This window comes from Mustela nivalis (assembly GCF_964662115.1).
Source record: "Mustela nivalis genome assembly, chromosome: 3".
Classification (NCBI taxonomy): domain Eukaryota; kingdom Metazoa; phylum Chordata; class Mammalia; order Carnivora; family Mustelidae; genus Mustela; species Mustela nivalis.
The window spans coordinates 32,622,535-32,638,846 of NC_139022.1; the positions used below are offsets into that span (position 1 = coordinate 32,622,535).

Below are 16,312 nucleotides of genomic sequence, written 5' to 3' on the forward strand. Positions count from 1 at the left end.
CTTTAACCTGCTCCAGTAGTGCACAGCCACTCTAGGTTTCCTAATGCTAAGTAACCCACCCATTCCCATTAAAAATTTCCATTTATCATGATGTATGAACTATGCTGGGTACTGCTGGATTACATTTGCTTTGTTTAGTAGGATTTTTACATTTTTGTTCCTGGATGATATGGGCCTGTGGTTTTTTTTTTTTCTTTCTTTCTTGTACTTTCCTTCTCAGATCTTGGTAGATTATATTGTCAGATTAACCTGGAATCATTGTGCTTGTACACGATCACCTCTGGATGATCCCACATCAGACTCAAATAGCCTGTTACCCGCAAGTTTGAGAGACTTCAATGTAAAAATAACTGGGCCTGATATTTTCTTTGTGTAACTTTATTCAGATTTATTTGGAGGGATTATTTTTAGGACTATACTGTAACTGGGAGGTATGATGATCTAAACATGTGCCCCTTCAAAATTCTTGTTGAAACCCTACCCCTAGAGGTGATAGTATTAGGAGGTGGGGCCTTTGGAAGTGACTATAATGAGGATAGATAGAGCCTCATGAATTTGATTAGTGTCCTCTTAAGAGGCCTGAGAGCTCCCTCACCCCTTCCACCATGTGGGGATCCAAGAAGGCGCTGGCTAGGAACCAGGAAGAGGATCCTCACAAGAACACACCCATGTAGATGCCATGATCTTGGACTTCCTGGCCTCCAGAACTGTAAGAAATTAAATTTCGGTAGTTTAGAACCCACCCAGGCTGTGGTATTTTATCATGGCAACCTAACTGGACAAAGACAGTGAAGTTATGTTTTCCTAGAATTTTCCCAGAAATTAGAGAATTTAAAAAAAATGGCTGTGAGGAAAGAGGTACTGCAGTGGAAGATTACATGACTCAGAAAAGTTTATTCCTCATGAGTCTGGAACAGTAAAACTGATTAGTTGGTCCCAGGAAGCAAACATTGAATTCAATGAATTTTGGCTTGAGCTCAGTCCCTATCCCCAATAGTACCTTTTCTGAGGTAATTTTTTTAACTATTTGACAAAGAAAAAGAAACTATTCTACCCCCCCTTTGTTTTAATAAAATAGGTAGTTCAGTCCTTAAGTACTTGCCCACTCCAGTTGATACTGGACAACACTAGAGGATGTTGCTTCTGTAAAGTTCAACAATTTTAGTCTGACTTGGGAGATAACTGTTTTTACCTTGCCAGAATTATTATTCACATTTTAGAAATGTAGAAATGTGCTAACTTGTTAAAGAATCTAACAGCCCATTTACTGAACTTAAGAGTCTGATTTTCTATCTTGTGGCCCTCAGAGTGTGGGAGGAAGTGAAAATTACCTGGTTCACTTTACCTCAGCTAGGATGAATGGTGATCCACATTCTTCCTGGGCCTTCCTGGATGGTAACCGGAGAGCTTAATGAAGGAGGCACAGCCTGGGTTCCAGGAGGCACGCTCCCATCTTATACTGTAAGATCATCACTCACATTTATCAGTGGAGTAACTCGCAAAAGCAGTAGTTGTCTGAATAACCTTTAATTCTCAACCTCACGCAGCAAAGGTAATCACTTTGTGATAAAACCAAGTGAAATACCATGCATTCTGTGATTTAAAATAAAGTGGCTTTAGATCTGCTTCAGAGCTGGGAACAAGTTGCTGGGGAAAAAACACAGGACCATGTGCCTGCAGAGTTTACAGAGTGATTTTCTTTTCAGGTAAATGGCTTGGAAAGCAAAGAAGAAATAACCCAAAAAGTTTTCACAACCACCAAGTACACGTTTTGCCTTTAAACTATTAAAGAACATATTTTAGCGACAGTGAGGTAGCTACAGGTCACCTGCTTATATTTCTTCTCCAAAACATTCTTCTTAGTATAACTGGCTTGCATAACACTCAAATGTCATTTCAAAAAATAGATTCCTAGATTAATCTAAAGTCTGGATTTTATGGCTGCACTTTTACATAAATCAACAGGCTTCCCAGTAATGCTTGCGAAAGCTGGGGGCTCTTATCGCATGTCACCAGGAACAAGATAGAAGAATCTTACACATTCTCTATCTTATAGCCATGATAACTTAAAAACTATGAAAACATTTCATAGTAGCTTTCCTAATACACTTAACGTTACCTGCATCATGAAGTCTCTGATGTCTGAGGAGGTCTACATTCTGAAGTTTAACTCACAATTAACTACTCTTCATCACTTTCTGCCCAGGACGAGTTTTTTGAAATTGAGTACAAAATGAACTTCAGTTGGAAGACTTTCCACATGTGTTTTATTTATAGTTTTTCTCCAGTGTGAGTCCTCTGATGATTGGTAAGGGATGAGCTCTGACTAAAAGCCTTCCCACATTCTTTACATTTATAAGGCTTTTCTCCTGTATGAATCCTCATATGTGTCATAAGGGATGAACTTTGTCGGAAGGCTTTCCCACATACTTTACAGTTAAAGGGTTTCTCTCCAGTGTGAATTCTCTGGTGCTGAATGAGAGCTGAGCTTTGGTTGAAAGCTTTTTCACAGTCGTTACACTTATAAGGTTTCTCTCCAGTGTGAATTTTCCGATGAGTATTAACTGCTGAGTGGGAACTGAAGGCTTTTCCACATTCTTTACAGTTATATGGTTTCTCTCCAGTATGGATTCTGTTGTGTATATTAAGCCGGGAAATCCAGGAGAAGGCCTTCCCACATTCATTGCATTTATAGGGTTTTTCTCCTGTATGAATTCTTTGATGCTGTATCAGAGCAGAGCTTTGGCTAAAGGCTTTCCCACATTCTTTACATGCATAAGGTTTCTCCCCAGTGTGAATTCTCTGATGTATGATAAGGGCTGAGTGGTAACTGAATACTTTCCCACACTCATTACAATTAAAGGGTTTCTCTCCAGTATGAATTCTATGGTGTCTACTTAGCCGCGATATTGAAGTAAAGGCTTTCCCACACTGACTACATTCATAGGGTTTCTCTCCAGTATGAATCCTGTGATGCTGAATAAGAGATGAGCACTGGCTAAAGGCTCTCCCACACTCGTTACATTTATAGGGCTTTTCTCCAGTATGAATTCGTTGGTGATTATTCAGGGATGAGCTTCCTTTAAATGTTTTGCCACACTCGTTACATTTATAGGGTCTCTCTCCAGTATGCATCCTCTGATGTCCAATGAGAGATGTGGTGAAACTGAAGGCTTTCCCACATTCACCGCAGATGTAAGGTTTCTCTCCTGTGTGAACTCTCAGGTGCTGAGTGAGAGAAGAGCTTTGGCTGAAAGCTTTCCGACATTCCTTGCATTTGTAGAGCTTCTCTCCAGTATGGATTCTCTGGTGTTTACTCAGGGAAGAACTGTGGAGGAAGATTTTCCCACAGATGTTACATTTGTAACATCTGCGCACCGTATTGACTCCCAATTGTTTAAACAGAACTGAATACTGCTGGGAATGGGGTTTCCTTCCTCTGGAAACAAGTCTGGGTTTTCTAATAAGGGGTGATTTCAGACTGAGATTTTTCCCAAGCTCAATACTCGCAAAGCTCCTCTCCCTCATGTAGGTGTTTTTGATGGTGATTAAGACTTTCCTGAAAGGTTTGTTCTTTTTGCCTTGTTGCTTCTCTAGCTTGTCCTCGTTTATGTAGGCTTTCCCCAACTTGAAGTCAAAAGGACCGTCCCCTAGGAGTTTATTCATTACTTCCTGATTTTCTTCTTCAGAAACTGTAGTTTCAAATAAGCGTTCCCATCCTAAAATAAACAGAACAGGTAAGTCTCCCTTGCACTAAGAATAAAGAAAAGTGATACCAAAATACACAAGGATTGCTAACAAATGTGTCCTGGATGTTTAAGAAAGGATGGAGAGAAAGAAGGGCAAGAGAAAGCAGCAGCATGGGAAACATGCCTGGGTGGAGAGGTCTGCAGAAAGCTGAATGTGGGTGAGCTCCAAGGAAAGCCCCTCCAACAAAGGCAGCCAGGCCTGCTCTAGGAACGAAGCTGGGTCAGCAGGGGACAGAGCACTTCTGAGTTCAGTGGGTTGTGTTACTCCTCAGCTCCCTTTCCCACATCAGTCACTGGTACACTCAAGGTAAATCCACGAGGAAACTTCAGAGAGGCTATAAGTGAAAACTGCTGTTGTGGAACTCCTCTGAGTGCTGTATGTGGTATTGTGATGGACATTTCCTCACTCGTTCAAGCAATTCTTTACTGAGTAGCCACCATGCAAAGGTCAAGAACAGAAGTATGGGGAACATATCAGGCAGGTATCCAGTTTTCACAAGGGTTTACATTCTAGCAGCAGGGTTCTGACAGTGACCAAGCGATGAAATAAACTAGGGATGGTGAGTCCTGGGGGTGATGAGATCGAGGAAAACAAAAACAAGGTGATGTGCAGTAAGAGTAAATGAGCTGACATTTTAAACTGGGTTTATAAGAGAGTAGAATTAAAGATGGGATCTCAATAACGAGAGACAGCCATGCAAAAACGTGGGTATAAAGATGATTCGGTCAGAAAGAATGTAAGGTCAGAGTCAGCTTCGAGTTGTCCAGGAACCCAGATTCATCCAGTGTAGCCTGAGCAAGAGGGAACAAGACAGTGTTAGGAGGTGAGGAAAAGAAGTACGCAGGAGCCATATCACACAGGTGATAATGGAAGACATTTGGAATTTCTTCAGAGGATCACTGTGGGCTAGGAGGGACAGGACAGTTTTGTTTAAAGAGGATCACAGTGGTGGTGTGACAAATGGATTGTCATTGGCAGTGGGGGTAAACAAGGACAGATGTAGAGCAGCCACTCGGGAGACTGGATGGAAGTGATGGCAGTCTGCACTAGTATGGCAGTGGAGGGGGACACATTTGGGATGCTCTGAAGGCAGAGATGACAAGAGTACGTATATCCTGAGTACATGAAAGAGAGGACTGAAGGATGGTATCCAGCTTCTGGCCCGCACTCGATGGGAGACTGGTACCATGTAATGATATGGGGAAAGTTGGGGGAAGAGTACACTCTTGAAAATAATTTCCAGTCTACTTTTGATCACTTAGAATACAGTGCAAGGAATGGTGTCACTGCTTCAAAAAGAATGAATGTGTTTTCTTAACTGGAAAAGAGACATGTAATCATATAAGAAAAATAAAGAAAATACAGAAAACTATAAATACGAAAATCAAGTTTACCACGATTATATATATACACAACCCACAAATATAATCATTGCTAAATGTGGAATTCAGCTCACCAGAATTTTTCTGGATATTAGAGAACACTTTCATTTGAAAAATAAAAATAGGTTGAAACTACACTTCCCCCCACCTATTCTTCACTTAAAAAAATTGTAGGCTTCTCTCCATAGCAACAAATGAAGGTTGACACCATCATTTTTTTTACACCATCATTTTAATGGCAATGTAAGATTTCAAAGCACAAACATAATTATAATTTAATAAATCCCCTTCTAAGAGTGACTCAGCTTTCTTCTCCTCAGTGATACCTCATGTTATTAACATTCTTTATACCACCATTGCAACTCTGCACAATTATTTCCTTAAGATAAATTTCCAAACCTAGAATTGATTTTAATAAAGCCAGACCATCCTGCAGAAAAACTACACCCATCAAAATCCCACAAAAGATACTCAGGTATCACTCGGAGCAACAGGAAAACACTGGATATGTATTTCTTAATTTGGGGTAATAAGGGGGAAATGGCTTCTCATTGCTTTAGTTTGTAATTCATTGATTATAATGAAGTTGATTCATATTCCTTTATTTTTTTTAAAAGATTTTATTTATTTATTTGATAGAGATCACAAGTAGGCAGAAAGGCAGACAGAGAAAGAGAGGGAAGCAGGCTCCCCGCTGAGCAGAGAGCCCGATGTGGGGCTTGATCCCAGGACCCTGGGACCATGACCTGAGCAGGAGGCAGAGGCTTTAACCCACTGAGCCACCGAGGCAACCTCCTTGATTTTTTTTAATGGTAATACTCATGCCTTTGTCCTATAATTATTTCTTCTCTGGACCTTTTCTCTGTTTCTCTTTATATTATGCCTTTGTACTCCAAAGCCACTACAGCAATCGTAATAGTAGGAAAAAACTAGAAATTAAAATTTCTGGAAGATTATTTAATAAAATATGGCTTAATAATACAATAGAGCTCTTTCGGAAAGGTGGGCCTCTATTTAACGAGGGCTGAAGAGCTGAAGTACATTCACAATTTAAAATAGGTTTGAGAGGTGCGCCTGGGTGGCTCAGTGGGTTAAGTCTCCTTCTTCAGCTCAGGTCAGGATTTCAGGGTCCTGGGATCAAGCCCAGCATCGGGCTCTCTGCTTGGCAGGGAGCCTGCTTCCCCCTCTCTCTCTGCCTGCCTCTCTACCTACTTGTGATCTCTCTCTGTGTCAAATAAATGAATAAAATCTTTTTAAAAAAAGAGGTTTGAAAACAGTATGTAACATCAATCTCTCTCTCCGTGTGTCTCTCTCTCCCTCATGCACAAACACAATCACACTCAAATAGTCATAACCTGAGAGGATAAATAGTAAAATATCAACAAAGGTTCTCCATGGTTGGTTGGCAAAATTTCAGGTCTATCTCTTAAAAAAAAAAAAAAAAAGATTCTGTTTATTTATTTGACACGGGGGAAGAGAGAGAGAGAGAGAGAGAGAGAAGAAGACTCCCTGCCAAGCATGGGGCCCGACGCGAGGCTCAATCCCAGGACCCTGGGTTCACAACCTAAGCTTAACCGACTGAGCCACCCAGGCAGCTCCCCCCCCTTTTTTTTAACAATACTATGTATTCCTTCTATAAATTAAAAGTAGTTAATATTTTTTCAACTGCTTTGCAAAAGAAGAACACAGTCAATTTGGATACTAATGATTTCTTTACCAACCAGAAAGCTCAGAGCTAAATTCTAGATTCACCCAGGGCTACTATGCTGGCCCTTACCAGATACATTCACTTTCTAAGGTTCTGACCAAACTTCTATTTTATTTTATCATTATTTTTACAGCTAGCTTCCTTGGATTATTGGTAGAATGTGACAGAATATATGTTAGTATGCCGTAGGAAAAAAGATCCCTGAAGTGAAAAAAAGACTTGACTCTACAAAGCAAAAGGACACTGTGATGCCAAATAACGGTATTAACCCAAAAACTCCTTGGTATTTGATACAACCTAGTGAATCTTCTAAATTCCGAAGATTAAAAAAAAATCCTATAATATTCTAGACAGAAGATGAAAAAAAAGGGGGATCAGATTTCTACACAGAAGACAGAGGAAAAAGAATTAAGCTAACAGAGGACTTTTTATCAAGGACACTCAATACTCAGACACTAAAATCAAGTGTGAAGGGGAAAAAAAAAATTTGATGCCAGAATTCTAGATCCATAATTCTCACTGGAGAGGTAAAAGAATATTTTAGACATGCACAAAAAAGAGCACACATGAACCTTTCTGAAAACATTATCCAAGAGTATATTCTAGTCAAACCAAAGGGGAAAAGCTGAAGACAAAGCTAATGCATGGAAACACGAGACTGAACTGACCCAGAAAACCTATGTCCTGCCATGTGAGGAATAAATGACAATAAATGATAAGAAGCAAAGCTCAAAGGAGAGGGCCACCGTCTGGTGCTAGAATCAAAACAAAACAGAACAAAAGCAAAGATGGAAAAAAAAAAATCCAAAATGACAATAACAGGAACAACAAAAACCAAAGACAAAGCAGAACGGCAAATGAGAGCTTAAGGACCCAGCAACCCAGAGGAGTTTTAGAGACTGAGAGATACATCCTAGCAGCCAGGGTCTGGGATATATTATTTTGAATATTTTCACACAAAAGATTTAGGAGAATGCCATACTGAACATCTGCAAACCTTCTGCATAAATTCTATTTATGACCATTTTGCTACCCCTGCCTTCTCATTCTCGTGTAGTATATAAATATGCATACATCTGTGTTTCCTTTTTAGCCGAACCATATGTAATAATTTGCAAACCAAAAAAGTCAAACAAAAACCCAAGCTGGAACAATGAGGGATGTACTGTATAGATAGAAATTTGCTCAAACCAAAGGGACAATAATTTAAAATCGTCAGTCCAAAAACTGAATGGGAAGTCCTCAGAGAGGGAGAAAAACCATGAGAAACAAACTGAGGGTTGCTAGAGGCAAGGGGGATAAGGGATGGGCTAACTGGGTGATAGGTATTAAGGAGCGCATGGGATGTGATGAGCACGGGGTATTATATAAGACTGATGAGGGGCGCCCTGGTGGCTCAGTAAAGCCTCTGCCTTCGACTCAGGTCATGATCCCAGGGTCCTGGAATCAAACTCCGCACCGAGCTCTCTGCTCAGCAGGGAGCCTGCTTCCTCTACTCTCTCTGCCTACTTGTGGTCTCTATCTGTCAAAATCTTTATAAAAAGCCGGGGGGGGGGCACCTGGGTGGCTCAGTTGGTTAAGCCACTACTTTTGGCTCAGGTCATGATCCTGGAGTCCTGGGATCGAGTCCGTCATCGGGCTCCCGGCTCAGCAGGGAGTTTGCTGCTCCTGCTGACCTCTCTCCTCTCATGCTCTCTCTCTCTCAAATAAATAAATAAACTCTTAAAAAAAAAAAAGAATTATAATTTTAAAAATTTTAAAAAAAAGACTGATGAATCACTGACCTCTACCTCTGAAACTGATGATGTACTGTATGTTGCCTAATTGAATTTAAGTAACAGAAATTAACCAAAAAAAAAAAGAGAAAAGATCAGTCAGAAAAAGAGAAGACATGAATCACAAACCTTTACGTATTATATACAGTGTTATCTTTTCTGCATTCACATTACAAAGGATTCTGGAGACAAGTGGGCCCTTTTTGGGATAATTCAACTCTCTCTCTGAACCTGCTGTATCAGGGCTCAGAAAGATAGAGAGAATATGCCCTTCCCAGCCTTTCCAGCCCGGCCTGGCCCATTCAGGAGGGCCCTGGTCCACGTCTCCTGAGCAGTAGCACCCAGGAAGTGAGAAAATGCTCTGTCCACTTCCCAATCATTGTCACTCACCTACACATGGGCCTTGAGAAACTCCATTTTCCACCATCCAGGGGTCTTCCCCTTGCTGCAACTGGAAGATGACCTTTGGTTTGGAAAATAGGATTCCTGTTTGTGAGCAAGAAGAGAATGAGTCTGCTGTACAGATATGAGCAGCCATCTTGGCACACAGATCCAGCCCCTGGGGCTCCGGGGCAGAGGGACAGCTGAAGGAAGGAGATGTCTTTTCAGAAAGGGGCTTCGATAAAACTTTTTTGAGGACAGCCAGGAGGTGGTCTCAGGAAGAAAGTCAGGGTGCTGGTTGTGCATGCCTCTATTGGAACCTCTCAGGAGACCCAGAGGGACAGAGTGTGGAGCCAAAGAATGGCAAAAGCACACAAAGGCTGCCCATCACTGACTCTACCAACCCAAGGCCTCTCCTGGCAGCAGAGGGGATAGCGACCGCCACCCTGAGAGCCCACCTGCGGCTGAACGTGACCAAGCCCTCCAAGTGTCCTCCTTGGGGAGGGCCCCACGAAGCTCCCTCCACAGATTCTCCATCATGAGGAAAGGTCCTTACCCAGCGAGACGAGGGTGCCGTAGTTCTCCAGCATCACCTCCCGGTACAGGGTTCTCTGTGCAGAGTCCAGGCGCAGCCACTCGTCCTGGCTGAAGAACACAGCCACGTCCCTGAATGTCACAGACTCCTGCAATGGCAAACCCGTTCCTGCTCACCTGGGACCAGACCCCCAAAGGGGTGGCTGAGCAGTCACCCTGTTGCCATGCAGGGCTACGAGCATCTCTAGGCAAGTCTCTGTCCTTTCCAAATGCACATACAGTTGTCCCCACTTCTGCAGGAGGGGCTATGTTCTAAGAACCCCCCCTCTCCAAGTCTAAAACTTGGAACGTACTATACCCTACATATATATATTTTTTTCCTATAAATACAATCCTATGATAAAGTTTAATTTATAAATCAGGCAGAATAAGAGATTAACAAGTCATAACAGAACAATTACAACAATATGCTGTAGCAAAAATTATGTGACTGTGGTCTCTCCCTCTCAAAACACCTTTCTGTGCTGTACTTACCCTTCTGCTTGCGATATCGTTACAGCTAGACCCCAAGACCTGATCTTGACTGCCCACCTGCTTGTGCTCACGGACCTGTGACCCACATTCTTCCTTGAGCTTTTCTTTCCAAGTTATCTCTCAAGATGGAAAGTGAAACCACCCCTCCAGCAGTAGCCACTTGGACAAGTCTCACTGACAAGCTCTCCAGTCGGCCCACACCATTCACACCAGTTTGAGCTACAGCCCCGACTCACCTTGCACAGATGCACCGTGGAGTGACTTCTAGAATGACTGACAATTACCTCCACCTCCTTAGGATACTACAATCTCTGCCCAAGGAGGACACAGTCTCGTTTACATAACATACAACGTGTGTTCAGACGTGTTTCCTTAAGGCGCATGTGCAACCTTACGCCCACCTCCACATACAGTGACAAGGATCCCCTTTTAAAATATTCAGCTTAACCCTAAATAACAGGAACCCATACACCGTGGCTTGGGGAGTCACGGCTTTGGAAGTTATTTGGCATGATCTTATATGCTGCAAATAAAGTTTCCCTGGCGCAACAGCTCACCTGGTGTAGTTTCTCTTGGTGGCTCGCCCAGGAGTGTGAAAGGATAAAGTGCCCAGGAGTGTGAGGAGTGCCCAGGAGGGTAAAGTGACTACACGAGGGGAAGTGAGGAGAATGACACAGGCTTGTGGTACAGTGAGTATCTGGCTACTACTGACCTTCTAAGGAGAGGTTGGAAGCAGGATCATCTGGTAACTGAAACCATCAATTCCCTGATGGATGCGGGGCGGGGGGGGGCCTACTCTAAGTCTTTTCAAAGGCTCAGGAAGTCACTCGCCAGGCTCACAACTCCAGACAACTTCCGTGGAGGCCTGGAAGCCATCTATTTGAATGTGCCAACCTCGCAGTCTCCTGGGAGTGGGCAGGCCTAACGGGTCACCTGACGAATGTCCAAACTGGGCTGTAGCCACTCAACATAAAAGTGAGCCTTCTGTCTTGACAATCTCTTCTGGGGGATGGCCTGTAATGCACGTGACATTCGGGCCGAGCACTTATTCAATGATAAAAGTGTTTTCTTTCTCTCCTGCTTCTGTGGAGAGGTTTTCTGGGTTGGGAAGAGATTGTGTTCTTAATTGTATTTCTATTAAGTGCCACAAAAGGGCCAAGAAGGGAAGAAAACACGGTGGGCCAGATGCTTCATTTCCCTCAATCCGTCCCCCAAGACCACTAGTCCTACCTAGCTGGGATTCCTTTTCCTTTCACCAGCTCTTTTAATCTGGTCCTGCTCATAAGCCCTAAATTTCCCATATAGTCCAACCCTCAAATAACAGGAGTTTGAACTGAGCAGGTCCAAATATATATAGACTTTTTTTCAATAAATACAGTACTATAAATGTGTTTTTTTCTTCCCTTTAATTTTCCTAATAACATTTTCTTTCTCTAGGATGCTTTATTATAAGAGCACAGTATAGAATACATATTCCATATAAAATATGTGTTAATTGACAGAATTGGCAAGGCTTCCAGACAACACTAACTATGGTTAGTGGTGAAGTTTTTGGAGGAGTCAAAAGTTATATGTGGAGTTCTCATTTGCCACCATGTGGCTGGAGCTAGAGTGTATTATGCTAAGCAAATAAGTCAGTCAGGGAAAAACAAATTCCATATGATGTCACTCACGTGTGGAATTTAAGAAACAAAACAGATGAACATAAGGGAATAAAGAAAAAAAAGAAAAAGAGGGGAGGCAAACCATTAGAGACTCTTGACTGTAGAGAACAAACAGGGTTGCTGGAGGGAGGTGGGTGGGGCTAGATGGGGGGCATTAAGGGGAGCACCTGTTGTGATGAGCACTGGGTACTGCATGTAACTGATGAACCACTGAATTCCACTCCTGAAACCGGTATTACACCATATGTTAGCTAACTCGAATTTAAATAAAAACTTTTTAAAAAAAAGTTGTATGTGGATTTCTGACTGCTTGGGACAGGTGGGGTCAGAGCCCGAGCCTGTATGTTAGAGTAGGCAGAATGTTGGCTTCTAGCAGAATGGAGGCCAGCAATGAGGAAGTCGTGACCAGCTATAGGGAAGGTCAGAGGCTGCCCTGGCAGCCCTTCACAAGCCAGATTAAACCACACAGGCCCAAGATAGCAGCTGGCTGGACAGGAAACCCTGACCAAGTTAGGAAGAGAAAGCTGAAACGCTACGTCCCTAGCCCAAGTAATGAATATCCTACCCTCTAGTTAACAACTGTCAATAAAAGATAGCAACTCAAACCCCAGGGTGCAAAGTGCTTGCTCCCTCTCTCTCTCTCAAGGCCATCTGCTCTCCTATCTTGAGAGTATATTTTTTGCTTTAATAAACTTTCCTGTTGTGTCACTCATCTGCTGTGTTGTGGGTCGGTCCTTGAATTCTTTCTTGAGACAAGACCAAGAACCTTCAGCAACTCCTTCAAGGACAGGCTGGGTCGAGGCCGCTGGGCTTCCCCAGTTCACACAGCAACACTGAAACCCTGTGTTGTTCAAGAGTCAGTTATACTAGAAATATCCCTGACCACGCTTGCTGATTCAGAGGTCCTCTTTTTTGGATCTTCCTAGAAAAATCACCTGGACTCCTATGAGGGACTACTCTAGTTGACTGGTCCTCAGTTCCTTAAGGGTAAAGACCATACATTTTCTCTTTGAATTCCTAATGTTACAGAGAGAATTATCGGACTCCCTCAGGTTCCACCCTTCACAGGGCAAAAAACAAACCTAGATCCCTCACAGAGCTCTGGTGTGGCTTTGGAACAGGACTGGAGAGGGTCTTAGCTGCTAAGCCGGGAATTCCCAAGAAGACTGATCCCAAGCACCAGACAAACAGCTTCCTTCAAGAGTTACCCCACCAGGCCCTTGGTCCCTCCATGGGCTCAACCACAACGGCTTCAGTGGGTTCACGACCTCTGAACCAAGAAAGCAGACAAAGAAAGGAGCCTTGACTCACCTGAGCTTGGGCTGGGAGCAACCCTGTGGCCATTTCTCCCTCCCTGCTGCCCCTCCTAGAGAAGGCTCCTGAAATGGAAAAAGAAACTGTGAGCAGTCTGTCTGTCCATCCTGTCTGTACTCCCACCCTCACGAGGCATGACTAAATTAGATCCACACACTGAGCACTCTGCAGACGAAAGCCAGAGGGAATCTGAGAGCCCACGCATCCCTGCGTTGGAGGGTCCGTGAGCATGGCCACCCAAACCCAGAGTGCGTGGCAAACCTACTTCCAGTCCCGGGCCTGCTACCTTTCAGCTAGTGGTTTCTGAATAAAAGTAAATCAGACTAAGGAATTAGAACCATCCCATGGACATTAACAGAGTAAAGGGCAGTCAGGCCCGGCTCACAAAGATGTTCAATGAAAGAGAAGTAAATACTCCGCACATCTGTACTTAAATATTTTGAGATGTACTACAATTATAATAATTACATTGTACCTAACATACTCTATAATTAGATATAATGTATGACAACAAAATATAATAATACGGTAATTATCATCACTCTTCACTAACATTTGAAGGAAATTGGTGTCCTTTTCCGGAAGAGCAAACCAAAAATTAGTCCTCTGTTCCCCTTGGAAATGGTGCTTCCTTTATGAAGAAAGAGTTATCAAATCTCCTTAATATAAACGAAAACATTACCCATCCTCTCCCTGCTCCAAAAACCCCCCACAAGTCTCAAAAGAAAGAGCATCATTGGCTAGAGATGAATTTAAGTTTTGGAGAAAAGGGAAGTAACTCAGCAAAAGGACAAAATTAAACAAAAAAAGAATAGTCAAATCACTCTAGGATTCACTCTGAGAACAGGGCCACACAAGCTCAATACAGCAAGGATAGCAAAAACTAATACACATAAAAATAAAGTTGAAACTGGAGGGCGGTGGGGGGAGAGACCAACAAACGCGATCAGCCAAAAACCGCCCCAGGGTGCACGAACCCTCCAACAGGGCAGAGCTCCCAGCAATCTCAGTTCTGGGGCCACTGCTCCAGGAGCGCTGCCCGAGGCTGGCTCCCGCGGCTCAGGCAGTGACAGCTCCGATTTCCGGGGAAGGGGGGCCGCGGGAGCGGAGTGCTCCCGGGGCAACGCCCCCTTCCCGGGCCGCCTTCACCTGCCGAGGCCGCCGCAGCTCGGACGCACGCGACTGGGACTCGGCTGGGACTCGCGCGGAGGCCAGCCCTCTGCCCTGGCCCCGCCGCAGGAGCTGCACACCCCGGGCCCGCTCTCACCGGCACCCTGTACCTGGGCCCGCTGCGACCCGAACGCCAGCCGGCGCACCGCACCGGAGACAAGCAGGATACCTAGCCTGGGGACATTTTTCACCACCGCCGCCAGGCCGCCGGGCGCAACTGCGCCTGCGCACGAGACTTGGAAACTGGTGCCTGGGCTGAACGGCAGCGCTTTTCCTTACGAACTCTATTTCCCAGAGGTCATCACGGGACGGCGACCTACGGTGCCCGATATGGGCCAACAGCCCTAAGGCTGGAGAAAGCCGTCTTCCTGGGAACCCCCAGAAGGCTGCCGCCGCGTCTTTAACGCCTCTGTCACCGCCGGTCCTGTGGAGCGCGCTTTTCGGGAAAAGTGAGTATGTGTTTAAAAATGTGAAAAATTAGGGTGCCTGGGTGGTTCAGTGGTTTAAAGCCTCTGCCTTCGGCTCAGGTCATGATCTCGGGGTCCTGGGATCGAGGCCCGCATCGGGCTTTCTGCTCAGTGGGGAGCCTGCTTTCCTCTCTGTCTGCCTCTCTGACTACCTGTGATCTCTGTCTGTCAAATAAATAAATAAAATCTTTAAAAAAAAATGTGCAAAATTAGCCACTCCCTGCTGCTTGTTCTCGGTGGGTGAGTGAACTGCGGCAACAAGAATTCTTGGAATGCCAAGGTTCGTTCGGCTCCGGGTTAAATGCGCAGAAACAGCCAGGACCTGTGCCCTTATCGGAGCTGGTCAGACTCGCGTCCCGAACGGCAGCCTCAGAAGCAGAGGGACAGGCAGGGTCCAGCTCGCTTTTCCGGTCAGCCTCAGGGTGCGGCCGCCCCTTGAGGCGCGTGGTGAGATGCGTTGCAGGGGTCTTTCCGCGAATATTGCGGCGTTTTGTGCCGGCTTGTCTCCTCGGGCTGTGCTGCCTGGTTTGGTTCCTCAGGATCCTTCGACCGGACTAAGCTTGTGGTTTCTCTTCCCTTGACGGGAGGGAACCCGTCTAGTCGGCGAGCGGTTGCTGTGTTCATTACCGCGATCTTTTGTTCTCGGCTGTTTATTATTTTTATATATTTTACACGTTTTTGAGTTTCTAAACAGTTGTCTGAGTGTCGTAACCTGTAAAAGATGTATTTTTAACCGACATTCACATTGGGTTAAAAAAATAAAAACAAACACAAGCGCAAGCCTGTCATTTCCCTTTTTACGACCCTCTAATGAGGGTCCTCATTATGAGGGTCTTCTAATGAGGACCCTCTTCTGAGGGCGCCTGGGTGGCTCAGTAGGTTAAGCGTCTGCTTCGGGCTCAGGTCATGATCCCACGTTCTTGACTGGGATGGAGTCCCGCATTGGGCTTTCCTCTCCCGCTACCCCTCCCCCTTCTCATCCCCCCCCCCCTCTCAAATAAATAAATAAAATCTTCAAACAAATAAATAGTAAAAATAACTCCTTTGAATTGTAAAGTTTGTCTTGTAGCGTTGACTATAATCTGCTTCCTAAATGCATCAGTCAGTGACTAGTACTGTGAAGAACGGGTGCTCCCTGAGGATCGAATGATTTCTTTTTTTAAAATAACCAGCATTGCAGTTTACAAAACAGAATTAAAACAAAAGGGCGCTTGAAGGTACAAAACAAAGAGATTAACTAAAATATGCCAGAAAAATATGAAAAAAAAATCTGGGATCACAGTGTGATGTCAGACAATATATGCAAAAAGGAATGCAAAAAAATGCAAACAAATGCAAATAACAATTTATTTGGGGGGGGTCTTAGGAATTGCATTTGGAGAGACGCCTGTATTGGGGAGAAAACCCATATAGTGCTCTGCCTTGAGGGTGGAGGAATTCCTAGGATTCCTAGGAGAGGAATTCGTTCAAGTCTTAGCTAAATTGCTTTGCAAAATTATGATTGGCTGAAAGAGTCTAATTTCTGTCGAATTCAGAGATTGCTGTCTGGGCTGCAGGAAGCAGGATATTTCGGTTTGGCGTTGAGCTATCCTTAAAGTATGCGTTTTGTGTGGAAGTGGAACTGCATAGGCCC

At 44.1% G+C, this 16,312-nt stretch overlaps 1 protein-coding gene across 1 annotated transcript; it reads right to left on the reverse strand.

The window, feature by feature from the left end:
• Positions 1–362: 362 nt before the first annotated feature.
• Positions 363–14,657, reverse strand: ZNF879 (zinc finger protein 879). The gene is made up of 5 exons (XM_082723586.1): positions 14,323–14,657; positions 13,040–13,107; positions 9,553–9,679; positions 9,006–9,101; positions 363–3,719 (listed from the first exon to the last, which is right to left on the reverse strand). The coding sequence occupies exons 2-5, from the start codon at positions 13,070–13,072 to the stop codon at positions 2,272–2,274; spliced, it is 1,704 nt and encodes a 567-aa protein (XP_082579712.1). The 5' UTR covers positions 13,073–13,107; positions 14,323–14,657; the 3' UTR covers positions 363–2,271.
• Positions 14,658–16,312: the final 1,655 nt, after the last annotated feature.